General features: G+C 36.1%; 2 protein-coding genes across 3 annotated transcripts; both read right to left on the minus strand.

Moving 5' to 3' along the window:
* Nucleotides 1–1,154: 1,154 nt before the first annotated feature.
* On the minus strand, nt 1,155–14,919 carry VPS35A (vacuolar protein sorting-associated 35A-like protein). Its single transcript, XM_022289617.2, is given in 25 exon segments — nt 1,155–1,529; nt 1,532–1,649; nt 1,739–1,852; nt 2,406–2,491; nt 2,493–2,510; nt 2,908–3,015; nt 3,121–3,201; nt 3,279–3,347; nt 3,631–3,720; nt 4,162–4,251; nt 5,685–5,774; nt 5,969–6,034; nt 6,110–6,349; nt 6,739–6,855; nt 7,978–8,112; nt 9,198–9,320; nt 9,412–9,501; nt 9,603–9,659; nt 9,856–9,903; nt 9,905–9,944; nt 10,978–11,107; nt 11,110–11,162; nt 14,202–14,325; nt 14,430–14,526; nt 14,684–14,919. Coding segments are annotated over 25 exon segments (2,370 nt in total). The 5' UTR covers nt 14,777–14,919; the 3' UTR covers nt 1,155–1,436.
* Nucleotides 14,920–16,089: 1,170 nt separating this feature from the next.
* Nucleotides 16,090–18,447, minus strand: FBS4 (F-box family protein). Of its 2 annotated transcripts, none has more exons than XM_022289570.2 (5): nt 18,279–18,447; nt 17,504–17,951; nt 16,860–16,934; nt 16,681–16,790; nt 16,090–16,594 (listed from the first exon to the last, which is right to left on the minus strand). In XM_022289570.2, the coding sequence occupies exons 2-5, from the start codon at nt 17,855–17,857 to the stop codon at nt 16,333–16,335; spliced, it is 801 nt and encodes a 266-aa protein (XP_022145262.1). In that variant the 5' UTR covers nt 17,858–17,951; nt 18,279–18,447; the 3' UTR covers nt 16,090–16,332. The 2 variants fall into 2 exon arrangements, with proteins under 2 accessions (XP_022145262.1, XP_022145263.1); XM_022289571.2 differs by lacking the exon at nt 18,279–18,447 and adding an exon at nt 18,128–18,253.
* Between the last annotated feature and the right edge of the window lie 136 nt (nt 18,448–18,583).

Genomic DNA, 18,583 nt, shown 5'->3' on the forward strand with positions numbered 1-18,583 from the left:
ACTGTCAAAGCTTACGAAAGTTATTTTTTAAAAAGGAACAGTTTTTCCTTTTTAGTATAGTTTTCAAAACCCTCTCAAAAAGTAAAATGCTATTGAGATAGCTACCCAATAAAAGCTATGAATATGATAGTGTGGATTTGAAGATGACAAATTCTTAATCAAATGTTTTGTTCTTGTATTTTGAGCTCTCTGTAACTTAGAATTGTTTCAATGCTCTATTTAAATTTTAATTTATGCTTTCTATATATCTATATTTAAAGAGAGAAAAAATGATATACAATCTCTCGACTCTGTATAATGCTCCCTTATTTATTGATCAACAATGAAGTTTTTATCAATTCAAACATAGTCGAAGAGCATCTATTATCTTCTTTAAAGTTATCTTCCTTAAAGTTGCGGTTTGATCTCCAACTCCACTCTTAACTTAAAAATTAAAAAAAGAATTTTTTTCCTTTTTCTCCCTAAGATCATACCTCTTGGAGTGTTCTGTGTCATTGGATATTACAAAACTCTTCACTCTTTTTTTTTAAGTTGAACAATTATAGGAGTGATTAAACATTTAACCTTTAATAAATACTTTATTAATTTACTAGATGTTCTCTTTTGTTTATGGAGCATTTATTTCAAGATTCAAGCCAGACAATTTTGAAAATGTCTGGACACTTAAATAGCTATTTAATAGGTGAAATGGTTTTTATGACAATATCACATATTACTGTAACCGTGCTCTTAACATATTTGATGAATTTCTGGTGGTTGCAAAAATATTGTATAGTTGCATGTAATATGAAAAGTACCAAGACTATAACGAATACAAATGAAATTATGTGAAAAGTGGCAAAATTCAAGTACAACAATTGTAATTTAACCCCCACAACAAAGAAAATCAACATGAATCCATAATCCACCAAAGAGTAAATAACTGCAAATGAAAAGGCAAAACCATCATCAAGATGGTGTAAAAGACATTATATCTCAGGAATGTAAGATTTCCAAACACAGACCAGGCTGGGATTTTATTGTATGGTTGGTTCCTGTCTGGAAGTTCCAAAAATATGCACAAGCACCCACGACAGGTCAGACCGAGCACACCAAGTGTACGAACCCGAAAAATGGCGAGTAGTTTGTGCCATTCTCGCATTTCAGAGAGCAGGGAAGCAATGAAGTCTTATATACTAGAGAATCAGATTTTACAGAATAGGGAAGCAATTAAGTCCTCGCATTCTACATAACAGGGAATCATAAATTGTTTAACTAGAATCTTGGACATTTTGTATAACAGGAAGCAAGAAGCTAAATGGACACCAAAAGAGCAGCGTCCGACTAATTGGTTCCTTCAGAAAATTAACCAGACTAAATTGACTCTCTACCTGTAAGGGTGAGTTAAAAACTGGTCGGAATTCTCAGCATCAATCAACTAATGCGTCCAATTTAAGTTACACCTTAATGGGCTCATACTTCTCACCCACTGCACCACCTTTCTGCTTTTGGAACTCGATGTACCGGAGAGTGCTGGCGAAGAACGCATCGGGGCTGATGAATCTTGAGTAGTAGTATCACTTTGCATTTCGGTTGTAATCAATTCGATTAGGCCCTGGATGGTAGCTACAGTGATATGCGGGTTGCCCTTCTCGAAAAAATACAAGTACCTGCAAGTCGACAAAATAAAAGTGAAGTATGTACCAAGAGAAAACCATACTCAAACGTGGGCTCTGAAGCATTTTGGAACAAAGATTACTTGTTCAGAATCTCAATGAAGAGCGACACTGGCCCAGTGCTACCCCTTGTTGCATTTGACATTTGCTGAGCAGCATTTGCAATTCTTAATGCACGCTTTAGGCAAAGCATAACCCTGATTCAACAGGGAGAAAATAGTTATTAAAAGGAGAATAAAATTTCATTAACAAACATTAGAAAGAAAAGGAGAAAAAATTTAGCGTCACTGAACTTTCCTTTCTCTACTTATTTTCTGTTTACATGGTGCAGCCAGAGAACCTCAGATGTTCCATAAGATACATCAAGTTAACTTAGTCTTAATAAGTAACAACTCACCCTCAAAACGGATGAAGTTCAAGCGTGAAAAAGATGGAGCAATATCAAACATTCTACACTATCAGAAAATGATTGGGAAATACTTTGACATGAAAAGACTGTACTAGAGCATTCAAGATTTTCTTTTCTGCTCTAGGAAAATCATAATGCATTTATATTGTCAACGCGGTCTGATGTAACTATCAATAACACTGGAAAGATCAAATATGTAATGAATGTTTTAGCAGGTATTCAACTATAAATCTATAAACATAGTTATGTAATAATTATACCCAAATAAGACAAAGCTACAAAACAACAACAATCATGTCTAAAACCTTAAAAACTATGCTTACTACAAGCTTGCAACCCACCTCTCACCATCTTTCATATTATCATGATCGTCAAGCCAGAAGAGATGCGAGCAAGCATAAACAGCTTGACATTGATCTGGCTTTTTTTAAGAGCTTTGCGGAGTACTGCACCATGAGGTAGCTTTGTCAGGGAGAAAATATTTATATTTATAAAGTTGTTCACATGTCATCTTTCAAGCAAAAACGATATATACATGAAAGGACATGAAATAAATTTCCAAATTGAGTATATGTAAAGATCTGGGTTGACATACATACAAGCATTTTCATTTGAAGGTTCATTGTTCACATGTCATTATTTATTTTTTTATTTTTTTTTCCGTTTACTTCTCTATGCTTTGGCATTCCAATAAAATCTCTAAAGTGTCCTTAAATAGTTAAATTTATATTGCATATGAATATCCAAATTAAAAAATAAAAGTAATAATAGATTTAGATGCAGGTTTATATCCAGTACATGTCAAATACCAACAAAATAGTGACAGGACTTATTAGAAAGTACCCCCGTGGCTTTGTGGGTTAAAGTATCCCTGTTTTCAACACCAAAAACGGGCATCTTCTGAAGAGTGCCTATTATTAAATGCAATGCAGTCACTTGAGCTTTTGAATCCTGTAAAAAGAAAATTTGGAGGAAATCATAAGAATAGGAGAAACAAAGTGACACCCCTTAGTGATATAAGAAACAATTAACACGAACACAAAGGATCCAACTTACTGAAATTTCTTCTTCATAAAGAATATATGCTTGGGTAAAAAATTCGTAAGCAACAGGTTCTAAATTGCAATCGTTTGCAGCCTGATCAATGACAATGCACATTACAATGTCAGCTACAGAGAAATATTCCAAGCTATCATATCATGTTCTTGGCATACCTCAGCACATTGCAAATACAACCGAAATGCCAATTCTGGGGCTGGAACACTTGACAGGATCTCAATAGTCTGAGACAACACATTGAAACGTTACAAATATTCACTTCAATATGAACAAGAATTACACAAGTTATTTCGCAACATGTACAAAACATGAGCCATCTGTAACAGATAGAGTGCCAATGAAAAACCAGCTAGAGGAACAGACATATTTAGAGAAAATAACCTCCTAGTTCATCATGTTTGACATTGCAGCCACAGTTGCAACAATCCATGTAGTTAAAACAATATTAAAGGGTGGACACCAAGCTTACACGAGGAATAAAGCCTCCTGGCCCCATTTAGGTAGTACCTGAGTTAATAGCTGAAAAATTTTCTTCGGGGTAGTAGCTGTCTCATCTCCAAAAGGATTCTCTTCTTGGCCTTGCAATTGCCTAACCAACTGCAATTAATAAGCAATTCACAATTACAACATTTTCAAAACATGATGCCCCCTAACAAAATCATAGCAATCCTCACCGTCATAATCATCTTCCTTTTTACACCAATAAGAAAATAATCGTTCTATAATTCACCCGGTCAATTTCCTACTCAACCTTTACATTATGAGTGATTGCCAGGTATGAGATTTTAAATACTCAGAAACGTTTTAAATCTTCCACTACATTGGAGGGGATGAAAACCCACTTATTCCAGTAGCTCAAACAGTCAGATTTATGACACAAACTAGCAACTATTATGAAAAGCTTGAATACTCGCAGCTGCAGTAACTGATCTCATATTGCTAAAACAACTATGAACTCGTAATTCCAACAACCAAAAGTTGATTTCAAAAATGAAAAAGAATCAACAAAAGAGTTGAGCTGAACCAAGAGAGCCAAACCTTGAGAGAAGAAAAAACAAGGGCAGGGACTGTAAAAGGCAGACGCTTTACTCCTCCTGTCAGGATATGCTTCTTAACAGTAGATATTATCTGCAGTTCATTGGAGTACAGGTTATGGATCATCATAAACATCAACCATTCAAAAGAAATCATAACACCCTTCCTCTTAAAGTGATCTATACAGAGTATGCAAGCTATTAATTCTTATTTGCCTTTCCTTTGTTCCTATGGATGAACAGATCAAGCTATGAATGACGTTGACCAATGGTTAGCCGATTCAATTATATAAGTTAGTTCAAGATGTGAAATGTAGAAGATAGGCAACAACCTTAATTTGGTGCTTAGCATAGAATTTAGTAAATGAATCAATCTCAAGTCAAATCCTCCCTTTGTGGTTTCTAGTGGGGGGAAAGGCAAGCCGAAGAATACCCTAAAGACCCAGCAGCCAACTCAAGGTGGACCTTAAATCCAAACTACTACTACCAGTGATTATAAGGTCGTCAGTAAAAGCATGGGGCTCACAGCGATTGCTGGATGAACTTGTTCCATCTGCCATCCACACTACAAAATAATGTAACTAAAGACCCAGAGGCATAGTACCGAAGGGATTACCCAGAGGTGGGATAAACTCCAAAGACTTTATATCCTATCTGGTGTCAACGATTTTCAATATTACTAGGTACTCCTAAAAAAAGCTTTCATACAGAAAAATGAAAGAATACAAAAGAGTATAGAAAAGAATGTTCCAACAGTCCAACAAGTGGAGCCACCCAAAAACTAAACTAGCTAAAAGAAATGACTTCAATCCAAAAGATCCAAAAGAACAAGAAGGATAGTTACAAAGTTTCAAGTAACAAACCACAAAGGGAAACATTAAATCTAATACAAGACCAAACCTCTCTCAAGACCTCCCAACAATGTTGTTAGCTACTATATTAAACTTTTGGGAACTTAAAAGGAGCGCAACTAGGCAATCGTAACAAAGTCAACAACCACCATCACTCAGTGGTATAATAACAATCAAACAACATCAATATAACCCTAGCAATATCGCATCATAAATTTCTGATAAACAAATTAAAAGCCAATAAAAGATGACCAGAATCAAAGTGTTTCTGGGATAGTCACCAAACAAATAATAAATCAAATGCCTTGATCAGTTAATGAAATTTGTATAGTTCTCTGACACTGCCAAGAGATTGGTTCAATAAAGGAAATTCATACTGTAGGAACTAGGAATAAAGATCATATTGTGTTCATACATACATTACCGAAATGAAATCAGATATGCAATATATATCATTTTTTATTTTTTTGATAAGAAACAGAACCAATCTTATAAACAAGGGCCACACAAAAATATATATCATTTTTAACAATTATAGAATGATGATGCCATATTCAACTAAAGCTGTTCAATGCATTTATCAAGCTCTCTCGATGCCCTCAAGAAATAATATTCGAAGAGGCATTTGCACGTCCATAAGATAAAACTTGTATATATAATCCACGCACCCAAGTACCTTAAACATTTCATCTGGATCATCATTAGTCAACATCTGAATAAGACGAGCAACAGAACTTTGCTCCTCCTTGAAATCATCTTCATCAACCTAAATAAAGGAGTGTGGGAGAACAAAGGAAAAGATAAAACAACCTCATAGTGAAACGGAAGCAAGTCCAATTGTTGGCTCAAAATTAAGAAAAAGATGATGATTAGTTCAATCAGTAATAAGGATTTATATTGTCAATTTAAAGGTATAAACGATATGAGAAACAAGGTTATCCATAAAAGGGGAGAGAGAACCTCATCAGGAAGAGACCCATCTAAATCCTTGATAAGCCCTCTTATCAGTTCAAATAATGCTTCAACCTTACATAAAAGCAATCCACATCACTAGAAATCATAATTAATATTGAAGATCAGATAATAAAAGAGATCACGCACATTATCAGCAGTAGATATTCGAGTTTTATTTTTTGTTATGCTTTGTACAATGACAGTTGCCATCACTTTGATTGTTTCACCATCAAGGTACTCCATGACATGTGAATAGTTTGATAGCTTCAATGTAGTCACAATGTCATTATATTTTTCCAATGGAGCACTCAAAAGGGCAACAATCTGCTTGGTTGCTTTGCTGTCTGCAATTTTCCCTTTACCAGAGAGTTTATTCACGCATGCTCCCTGAAAAACAGATCACAACCTGACTTATTAAGTTATTATAGAGGACAACATCTTCAGAACAACGTTAACAGTATCATCCTGCAAGAAAGTACAACTAGAAAATTTTATAGCCAGAAAACCCAAGGGTTTAGACTTTAGTTTCTTAACCCCACATGCTTCTACTAGTTCGGGGTGGGTAGCAAATTAGATCACCTTTTTATGAGTGGTAATTGAACAACATACTTGAAAGTCAAAACAGACCACACAAACGGAAAGAAAAGGGGAGAGAAAAGGAAAAAAGGTGGTGGTGGTGGTGGTGGTGGTTGGGGCGAGGAGTACAATAAGGCCGCAAAGTGATAAAATACTTAATCAGCAAGCTTACATCAAAGCATTTGAAAATCAAATATTACCAAAACAAGATCTGCATAATCAAGCCGATCTCGATGGACATGAAGCGTAAATGTGAGAAGTGCAGAGTATAAAGTCACAACTCCCACTGTAGGCATATCAGCCTGTGCTTCTATCACCTGCAGAGTGAATATTACACATTTATCAAATTGAACTTAAAGAAGATCTCTTAAGGAAATTATGAACTAGAGACTATTTTTTCAGCAACAAACTTAAGATGCTGTTTATTGTTTGTGACCACCAAGAGCAAATCTCTTAAAATGATGATGATGGGGGTGACAATGGTTAAAATTCATCAAGCAATTCAAATATAGAATATATAACGTAAGTTTCAACTAAATCACCATCCTATAAGACACCATCTTAAAAGATGTCATGGTCCAATATATAAATGAGGACAAATGTCTTGAAGGTGAAAATACACAGGAAAAGAACTACTAAATGAAATTCTCATATAGTCCTCAATAATACGTAATGAAGATGCTACCAGTATTTTCAAAGCATCAGACAAATTCAAGACGAGTCTCTTGATTGCCTTGCAGCAAGAGGAGACCAAAAGGTGTTGCCTAAGGGAATCAAGATGCACGTATATAATTAAATATATTATATATAGAAAGAATTCATATTTGTAAAATATCTAAGCAGAGGAGGAAGGAATTTTTGGTGCCTTTCATGAAAACAGTCTTGACTGTGACCATTTCGTTGAAAGAGAAAGCTTTCTTTTTCTTGGGAGTATAAAAAGGAAAAGAATCAATAGGAGGAAGGTTGTGAGAGAAGGCACGTAGGTCCAGGCTATTATCAGAATTGGAATATAGTGGCTGTAGTAGGAGAGGGGTTGCACAACGTGTAATCAAAAACCATACTGGTCAAGATCATCAGATGCGCTTTCCATCAAGTCCAGCCCTCTGGGAGATTTTTTGGCACAATCCAAGAAGCCTCCACACACATCACCGATGAATTCGAAAAATGTCTAAACTCCATTAATTAAGAGAAAGTTTTCTAACTTTAATACATCCTCCATAAGAAGGGACAAGCACATCTTTGTGAAAAATAAAAAGGTTGGTTTTGTAACTATTTTTATGAAACGAAACTAAAAACAAAAGTATTAAAAAAGCAACAATTTATTTATGAAAATAAACCCAACTCCAGACATTGGTTATATTACTCAACTAACGGATTTATTTATTTCATCTATTAAAATTTCTAACTACAAATCTCTAAGGCTAAAAGACAAAAACTACCTTCCCAATGGCTTTGCTCAGTTTTGAAAAAGCTTCAACTTGCAAGAATTCTGGTAACATTTCTGAACTTGATGCAGCATAATTTGAAAGCCTTTCCATCAATTGGGATAACACCGTCTTGATATCAACGGATGGCTGAGAAAAACAATCATGAAAGGCAAAATAACTCCTCAAAATGTAAAGTGAAGTAAACTACATTTTCTTTTACAAGTAAAATATTAATCATTTGTAAAATCCAGCTGCTGAATGCAATGCCTCTTTTCATTCTCATTGAATAAGCAATATCCCAAGTTCATCAATATCTTCGCTCTAAACAACGCCTAAAAATTGTAGGGTGTACCCCTGCTTCTACAAGTTGCTGCAATTATTAGCAGCAACTCTAACTGCTTGTTGACAGACGGGGATGCCTCAAGAGAGGGTCAAAGTGTCCTACAAATTAGATGCGTTACAAAGAAAAGCTTCCATGCATGCACTAGAGAGAAACTAAGAATCAAAGCCAGTCCCATGAGCATAACCAAGGCTGCTTTGTAAATAGCATGCTTGATGTTACGAATTTGATAGATAGCCCAACTGACACCAACGCACAAAGTTTAAAATGCACCAGTATAGAGAATACAATTGATCTTAAAGTGCCTTCATTTCAAGGAAAAGAGTAAGAATGAAAATGTCAACATTGTTGAGGAAAAACAAAAAATGGAAGGAGAAGCTCCAATAAAAAATTTAAGCTCCGGATAAACTACTTTATCAAAAGCTACCACAAAAATATGTCTTGACGAGTGTGATCCACTAAAAGCAAAAGAACTTGCATTAATGAAAGAAATAGCATAAGAAAGTTCTCTCCATATATTTATACTGAATATGATCCAAATATTGAATTCCAGGATTCTCAAATATGTAATGATCGAAGTAGACAAAAAATTCAACCAGTTTCATCAACTAACGCATCAGAACTAGGAATGCTCTAAACAATTACAATTTTATGGGCGTGAAAGTTGTTTATTATGAGAACAGCAAGAAATACAATGCTATCAGTCTGGGTGAAGCTGAGCACACACCCAACTAGACCCTTGGTATTTGAGAGTTTGGAGACACTCATAGGGAAAATATAGATAATGAAGCCCATCATCCAGTACAGGAAAAAGGTCATATTTATAGTTGTTTTACCATATGCGAAAATGGATTTTTTAATCAGTAATGCAAGTGATGGTATTGATCCCCACCTGAAGCTGTGGACAAGCGCCCAACAAAACATCCAGGGTTTGTAAGTGATACTCATCGGGAAATACTTGAATTATGCACTCCATCAAATAAAATTGAGCAATTTCATCCTTACAATTAACAACCTGTGAAACATAAGTATGATCAATAGAGTGAGTGGAACTGAGAAGATATGGGATTCACCAAAACAGTAAATGAAAACTGAACATTCCACACCTGCTCTAAGACTCTGGGAAGTACAATATCCTTGTACATATCAAGGTCAACACCCTCCACCTGACTGAGAATGTGCAGATTCTTGCCAACCTAATAACAAGAGGAGGGGACAAAACTTGTATGAGCGTACATGGAGAATGTACACAATGCCATTTTAGTGAAAGTAACCAGTCTCAGATTTCTGATGTTACAAGATCACGTAGCTCGCTCCTTTCCTTTTCCCGTTTCTCCTTGTCCCGGGCAGGTCCCTGCAGACCAGAAAGCCCGACAGCAAGCCTCAACACAGGGTCAGCTAAGAGTATGAATGATTCACAAGCATTATAACCTGCATGACCATAAATCATGCATTCATGAACTATTTGTACCCTCATGACATGCAATCATCCTTGTACCATGCATGTTCAAACATGAGACTAGGTGACAATATCGGATGTCAGAACCCACCTGATGCTGCATTCGTACCCAAAGTTTGTTCATTTCTGTGAAATTTTGGGAGTACAAATTCAACTGCATCAATGACAGTGTCTGCATCTCTGTGAGGATCACGGAAACATCCACAAATTAACTCAATAGAAATACTCCCAATACTTTCTAGTTCAGAAATAAGGATCAAGCCAAGGACATTGGTCATAAATTACATTTTTTGTGACAAAAATAACAGCTCGAGTTTGTCTACTATTGATGAACACTATGAAGCACAAACACTTTAATTTAGATAAAGTATTAATATTCAACATATATCAAACACTCCAACACTTGTGAAGCATAATAGACACATGTCAAGCACTTTTTGAACAATGTGTCATTGGACACGAGTTGAACACTTGCTGAGCACAATAAATATATGTCAAACAATTGTTAGACACCTGAACTAAATTGCTCAAACTTTTGGTTATTTATTTACTTTTAAGCAAAATGATGGACTTAGAATGAAATATAGACAGTGATAATAAATTTTGAGAGTGAAAATTATCAAACTTGTTTCTGTATGCATGAGCATTGATAGTACCTTTAAATTTCCTTCTCCATAAGATGTTAAATCATTTTGAAAATTGATAGTTTGGTTTGGATGCTTTCCAAATATTTTGATATAAGGCATTGTACCATTAGAAATAGGTAACTAGCTTCTTCTAACCTCTTTTTCAAGTATCTGCATATTCATTACTTCTATATTCTCTTATATGAAAACATCATAAACTAAAACAAATTTTTAGTATGAGAATCATCAAAATGTATAAAAATAATTAATAAATTTATATTTTAATAAATATGTCCTAGTTGAGGTTATGTCCTAGATCTTTTAAAAAATAATGCGTCACCATGTCCGTGCCGAAACAGAGGAAGAGTCGTAAGATTTTACCCACATCAAATCTCTAGAATTTATATTTTCCACCTAAAAAGCCTGAAGGTCATTAAGTTATGAGAACAGGATCCTTTGCCAGGATCACAAATGTTAAATAATATTGTGTAGATCATTTTTTTCTGTATTTGATTGCCAGTATGCATCCATTGTGATACCAATTAAAAACTTAATACTCAGAACCAATGACAATTTGAATTCCTTACCCTTCATACTCAGAACCAATGTCAGGTAACTTATCCCTACTGACTTGAGAAAGATAACTCCTCAAAAACAGTCCGCGTAAGGGATGCTGAATACCACGGCACATCTCAACCAGATCTTTAAGAATATCTTAGCAGGAGCCTCCTTGGACTTGATATACACTGATCCCACAGTACAAAGAAGGTACCTGGAAAGATTCCATAAATCAAGAGTTCTACAAAACAGTACATATACAATAGTAGCAATGCTCAATAAACAAAATATACATTTCCAAAAATTGATGGGCAAAATAACAGCGAACTTCGCTCTTCCTATAGGGACTTTTCAACCTAATCACCAACTTCAAACCATCCAAAAGAGAAAAGCAAGGTAGTCAACCAATGAACTAAAACATGCATCACTCTAATAACTTGTGTATTATACATATCATTGACCATTAGACATAAATACATAATTTTATTAGTAATAAATATCATTAATATATTTGAACGTGCATAAAATGCTTTGAGATTAGAGTTATTCTCTATTGTAAGAAAAAAAGCATTTCATTGGCGCTTCCATAGCCCTTGAAAAAATGAGCAAATAATCCAGTTTTAAGAAGATAATTGGCTCAGTTTCGGCCCGAGTCAAATTTTCCCTAACATTTATGCCAGCAGAATACAAAAGGAAGATAGTAAGTGATTGCTGGAGAGTGGAGAAAAGACACTAAGATTGGAATTTAGGCCATAGAAGAAATCTTTTTGAAGGAGAGCCAGAAAATTAGTCAATTTTGTTTCCAAGCTACACAGGAAATTCCAACATAAATGAGGACATTTTGTGGGACCCTTGACTGCACATGAAGGTTTTCCTTCAAATCGCAAATTCCCCTAAATGCATCAATCACCAAATTGGAGAGATTACTTGCAAAGTAAATTTGGTATCAGACGATAAAAAGTTATCATATATCCTATGGTAATTGACCTATAATAGGTTGAACACCCAGGACAAGATTTAAAGAAGAACCCCCCACCCCCATCTCTCATATATTTGTTTGAATTTTACCTTGAATGAGGTAATGACCATTGTTCATCCATTTGCAATTTTGCCAGAAAATGTTTAAGGCCCCAATTGTGAAAACTTATTCTAGAAAGGGTAAATTGGGAATCGACCATGTGGGAAGGAATAACGATCTGGAGAGAGAAAGTGGGAAGGGGAGTACGGAGTGATGGATAAATGTTAGATATTGGTCTGCGGGAATAGGGAGAGGATCATCTGGTTATTTTGTGCTTTTGCTAGGAAGGCTAGGTTAGGAGAGATCACCCACCCTCTCGAATTGGTGGGGAAGCCTTGTATTGCCTGAGGGATGTTTATCTTGTTATTGAAATCCAAACTTTGTGAATCGATACCTCACAAAATGCTGGAACTTCATCAGTACAAACTTTAAATACACTGGGGACTGACTTACAAGAATCCTCTCAGGACAATGATTTTGGGTAAAGAGTGTTGTGGGGAAATTCTCCTAGTACTCTTTTATGAACCACTTGGATTACTAGAAACAACAGGATTTTCAATGACAAACACAAGATCTTTATAACTTTTGACGTCTTATACAATACACAATTTTAGTTGGAGTACTTTACTAGTTCTTTAACTACACTATTTATGTAATCAACTTATTGGGGGGTCTTTGGCAAGAATGTATCATCCCCCTGGCCTCTAGGTTCATTTTTATTAATTAAATTTTTTTTCCTATCTTTTTTTTCCTTTGTGCAAGAAACGAACTTTTCATTGATTAATGAAAAGGAACGATAAGATTTTCAAAGAGACAAACTCCCAAGAAATTGAAAGAAAAGGCAAGAAAACATAAGAACCAAACCTCAAAAAGAACAATACAACAGAAATCGATAAAGCTAACAAGGGGGAGAAATGAAGAACTCCCAATTCAAACAAATGTGCTGGAGAGAGTATTCTTTCCTGTTATTAATAAATGTGGAGTCAACAATCATCCAGAGGGGCACCACTAAGAAAATAGACAATGGAAGTAATTTAAGAAACTATTCTGAGGAAGAATCGAAACAAAGCATTTCAGTCAATCCCTTAGTCCCTAGGATTCAAAACAATAAACAAACAGACAAAAGAATGAGTCTGGAAATTTCCCACCACTAGGACTCTTTCTGGGAAATATATTAGTTCTTTGTAACCACTACCATAATCACGCACATCAAAAGAAGGCTTTAATGGTATTAGGTCAAAGAAGTTTGGTTTTTCTTTTCAAATAAAAGCTGCAAGAAGACTCTGTAAGCTCTGCAAAGCCGAGTTACGGAACACAAAACTCACTCCAAAGTTCCAAAAGCTTCTACCAACTATATAAAGTAACTGGATAGTGTATAAAAAGGTGAACGGCGTCTCCACTACCTCTGCTGTAAAAAACACACCAATCCAGCTGAAGAGCATGACAAGGGTGCGTTAATTACACTTTATCATTCATATTTAACCCCCTCACAGCCTCTCACACTTACCAAGGTAGCCAAAGAGGAAAGTCTCTTATCACTTGCTTTGCGTGCCTTAACCCTCACTTCTCACATATTCACTTATTCACCTAATCATTTTGTTTAAGGTTCATTTAGTTGATTACCAACAAAATAAAGGCTTTCCCTTCATCCTAGAGGTAGATTTTGATTCCTAGACTTGTGGGCGAGCTCTTTTTTCCTCTGTATACAAGTCTAACTCCACATGCCCCAATTTTTCTACATTTGTGAGTTCTTGTGCATCATCTATCCAAGATGCACACTCAAAAAGGTGAAACTTGCACCCTGAACTTGGAAGATTTTGTGGCACCCACAACACCAGTTGCATGTGCCTGCAAGCTTCTTCTCTAACCTAGTTTACTTGCGATCAATTCTTCTTACCCAAGACCCTCTTCCCACTGACCACCAATCAAATGGTAAAGAATTGCAAGACTCAATAGACCCCTTCACGCAGTTATTTGAACTAAACAGTGTCTGAGCTCACAAAAGCCAAAACCTCATACCGTAACTTAATAGGCCAATTAAACAGAGTTTCACTCAAAAGACTGAAATGTTATGAAGAAATTTATTGAACAAAGAACCATGCCAGAAAAACCTAGAAGTCATTTCTGCAGAAGCTTACGTCCATCATACAAAGAGAAGGGAAACACCAAAAGGTACAAAACCTAGTTTGCTGTTTGCAGTACACTAAATCAAATGTCAGGATATGTATCACTCACAATCTGGGTAATATGTTGCCTGCGTGCTGCACAAGTTCGTACAAGTCAATTATTGAGCAACCTCGTTTCGTCTCCTCCATAAAGAAAATCTCTAGCTTCCTCAACTCATCAAATGCCCGCATATCTAACACATAAAAGAATCACATAAGTTCTCCTCTTTTCATCAATTTAAAAGACAAAATAGAGTTCAAATTCGTGACCCAGTGATGGAGAGAAATAATAGCTCACATAAGTCGTAGTATTTATGAGGGGAAAGCTTGGAAGTCCGTAGCTCAGACAGCATCTGCGCAGAATACTTCAAGGCATCTTTAAGATTATTCGAGTCCTGCTCCAACACCAAACTAAAATTAGGGTTCAAACGAAACTCCCTCTTAGCATCAAAACATTTGAAGCTTTCCCATTTCCTCGCTGATCTAAATGGACTTTAAGAGCGATAAATAAACACGAAAACAATTGTAGTCGTGAAAATTCAATAGTAATACCAGAGATCGGTGCATGTAGAACGCATTCTGCTGGAGACCGGCGATCCCAGCAGCAAGCCATTTCTCTTCATCCTCGACTCCGTCTGTCATCATTCTTCCTCCCTTTTTCTCTCTCTGTGTGCAAAAATTCTTCCTCTGCAGAATTGGGATTCAACTTCGTTCCCAGCTATGGCTTCTTCCACGATCAACTGACAGATGTAGAGCTCGGATCAGCGAGAGATCGAATGGCCTTTGAGCCTTGACGTTAACGCCCCGGTTCCGCTACGTCCAAACCCGGTTGATCTGCCGGATCCTATCCATATTTAGATCCGACCCGCTATTATGTTGGTCTTCAAGATTTGCTTGAGAACTGTGATATAGTGTTGTTTTTCTTTTTCGTTTTTAAAAAGGTTAAAAATTAATAATCAAATTCATTATTCTCACTTCAACCACACCCACTAAAATTAACTTGATGTACTAATATCAAAACGAATATAGTTCAATTGGATGTGATATTGACTCCTTCAGTTGGGGTTGGATTAACTAATATTCATATCCTACATTTATTGTACTAAAAGAACTAGTTATATAATCCAACAATTTTAATTTCGTGAAACTAAGTTGTTATTAGTTAAACCGACCAAATTGGTTTATTGGTTTTTTTCAATTATGACTTGCACTAACAGGTTAGATATCTAACCTGTTAACTTGGATTTCTACCGTGTTAAAGACAAAGAAAAGTATGGAGTAAAAGAGATATTAATGTCATGCTAACCAATGATACACTAATGGTCGGAAAATTTTTCCAATAAAGTGTGGATAATCCTTTTATTCATTGTCTTTCACGTAAGTAACATATTCAAAATAATATGGAGTCTATCAATATTAAAAAATTATTTATAAAAGGAAAAATTATGGAGTGAACAAGAAAATATGGTGCACCTCTTCCTACGATCAATCAGAGACGCTCTATCCTATTCTATTTTTATATAGATGGAAATTTAAGAAGAAAAAAAAAACTGGAAATTTGTCCAATTTTCAAGCGTGGAAAAACGTAGAGAATAAGAGGAAATGATAGCTTGACATGTATATTATTCACTTTGGGATCAATTCAACAGCTAAATTAGAACAGAAGAGAGTAAAAGGAAGAGTAACCAGTTTCACAAACAACAATTTTGAATTCATCTGCCACCATTTTGAATTCAATCCCTTCAATAGTACTACTACTACAGTCGCCATTCTTTTGAATCAATTGCAGCAGAAATAATTGGAAGACATAGTTACGAATTTCAACCACTAACTCCAAGATATAAATGCATACACAACATTACCAATTTCAGAAAATTTGGCTCTAATACCAAACTAATTCATTTCAATGAGATACAAAGAAGTTGCTAAACCATGAAGGCTGATTAAAAAACAGAACAAGCAGAAAACAAATCTTTCGAATATATATAGAACTATACAAGTAACCAGTTCGGAATAGATTATTCCCACAGCTACATTCTCATTCCAACAGAACAGGAAGTTCCATGATACCTAAATCTGCCCCAACACAGCTACAAAATTTGAAGAATTCCTATATTGGCTGAACCAGCTACAAGCGAAAAAGACAGAGAAAATCTATACACAGAAATAAGAGACAATGAGAAATTGCCAACTACTTCAAATCAAAGAAGTTTATTTTGAGCAACAGCTTGGCACAACTCTTCCTCGTAAAACAGAACCCGGTTAGAAGCCAAGGATTTGCAGAGAGGTTTGGATATAACAGATGGAACCATGCATCTCGGAGGAAATGCTGATTCTTGAAAGAGAACAGCAGCAACCTGCCTCATCTCGGAAACTTTGAGGCGAGATGGCGGACGAGGACCATGTCTCGGTGCCTTGGGAGTGTGAGGGCTTGGCATCAACAAGCCTTTGCCATCTCCCTTGCTGTAGATTATTAGTAGAAGCCAAATCAATCAGATAAAGATACTAAATATGAAAATTTTGTAAGTATCAATATGAAAAATACCAACCTTACAAAGGGCCAGTGTTCAGAGGGTCGAGGGGTGGTTGTTCTCAACATCTCCTGTCTGGATCGATCTGGAGTTGTGTAATTAAAGTGGAATTGTCTTGCCAGCAAAACCTGGTTAAAAAGGATCATCAACCTCCAAAAAATGTGATTCATTTCAAGGACAGATAGACAACTACTTACAGCCTTTCTGATCCGTTGAGAAACATGGAAAACCGCCCTTAGTTGGTCATGGTGTAAATGGCAAAGTATTTTCACCTTCAAGTGATGAATTGAAAATATTAGATTAGCAGCCAAACAGTGCACAAAATTAATTAATATCCACTGATAATGCAAAATATCATAACATGAGAGGAGGGTACTTGTGCAAAAGAGTACAAATACAAATATAACAGCACATGTCCAGATCATCAGATTCCTGTGCGTTTACAATAAAATTAAAAATTAAAAAAAAAAAGACGGGATTTCTAAGTTTATAATTTAGAAAGATGCGGCTCGATTTTTATAATTTAGAATAAATTTATATCGGCTCTTCTCTTCAAGATAAGAAATGGCCGCTAGGCTAGACACTAAAACAAAACAACTAAAGTGCCAAATAAATAATGACACCACTCAATAAATAAACAAGTAATTCATTAGTGACAGATCAAAAAAATAGCCTAGCATAGGGGTTCTCTAAAATAAGCAGGCCTCCTTCATGGCTTAAAGAAAATCATTACAATTGGTCCTGAAAAGAAAATGTTAAATTTTATGCATTTGAGGTAGCTTTAAGATAAACATGTTTACTACAGGGGAGCATAAAAGAATAAGATGTATGGTAATAGTACCAGTAGATCCATAGGTAAAGATTCCAGCCGCGACTCTGATTCACAGGCTTCAACCCGAGGAGTTCTTGGAGTTCCAATATGATTTATATGCATCACCAATTTCACAGGCGACAACATCATAGGACTTTTATCAGAAACTTTATCCTCAGGCACCGCATTTCTCTTCGTCTTCCCAGTATCCAACACAGCGACCCTCTTCCTCCCAAGATCAGTACAAGATTTAGCAACCGAGCCCTTGCTACACCGCAGCTGCGCTAGAGCACCAGGCTTCAGATACTTCCCACCAGAGCCCTTCGATCGTCTCCTCCTCTTCAATTTCTTCGAATCCCTATCATTCGAAAACACCTTCCCCATCCCTTCCCTCACTTGATACAGCAACTCCAAATGCGTTTCCTATTTCCCCAATAAACTCTCACCATCAATAATTAAAGCAAGCCATCAACAGAACCTGCAGCACAAAAGTTCAAAATAGAAACACCATCAATGAAACAAAAACAAGGAAGAACACCCGAAGCGCCGCCATGATTCTATTAATAGAAACAACTTCTTGAACAGTAACGGATGAGCTCGGAAACAAGACGCATAGGAAATGCGTCAGAAACACCAAGAACGACAAAAACCCACCTCTATAAGATGCTGAACCCCCCAAAACCCTCGCAGAAAGCTATTTCAAATTCAAGAACCCAAGAAATCGAATTGCGAAATGAATAAAACGGAGCAGATAAAGGGAACGAACGAAATCGAAACAACGAATATCAGGAAAAGAAAATCAAACCTGTGAATCGCTGAATCGAGAAACTTTCGGATAAACTCCTCGAAATTCGCAGAGCGAGGGAGAGAGAGAGAGAGAAGAAAAAAAGAGAGGGAGGGAGGGAAAATAGGGACGAGACGAGAGAGAGGAGCTAGGGTTTGATCTTTATTTGAATTTCACGAAATTGCCCGCCAAAATTTTTGCAAGCCCACAGTTGCAATAAAACACAAAATTGCAGGTAATTTATTGGACACGCGTCACGCTCTCATTGGCTATAGGGTATACGACGTGGAGAAGTGGGCCCCAGCGGACCATGGAAAATGGCGGTG

The sequence above is a fragment of the Momordica charantia genome (genome assembly GCF_013281855.1).
Source record: "Momordica charantia cultivar OHB3-1 chromosome 10 unlocalized genomic scaffold, Mcharantia_2.0 BLBB01000010.1, whole genome shotgun sequence".
NCBI lineage: Eukaryota > Viridiplantae > Streptophyta > Magnoliopsida > Cucurbitales > Cucurbitaceae > Momordica > Momordica charantia.

Bases quoted from the DNA above. Each gene is read 5' to 3' on its own strand.
- FBS4 (XM_022289570.2), bottom strand. From the start codon at position 17,857: ATGGGGAAGGTGTTTTCGAATGATAGGGATTCGAAGAAATTGAAGAGG. The intron at 16,935-17,503 runs GTACTATTACCA...CATCACTTGAAG, and splicing joins CTTTACCTATGGATCTACTG to GTGAAAATACTTTGCCATTT. The intron at 16,595-16,680 runs GTTGGTATTTTT...AATAATCTACAG, and splicing joins GAACACTGGCCCTTTGTAAG to CAAGGGAGATGGCAAAGGCT.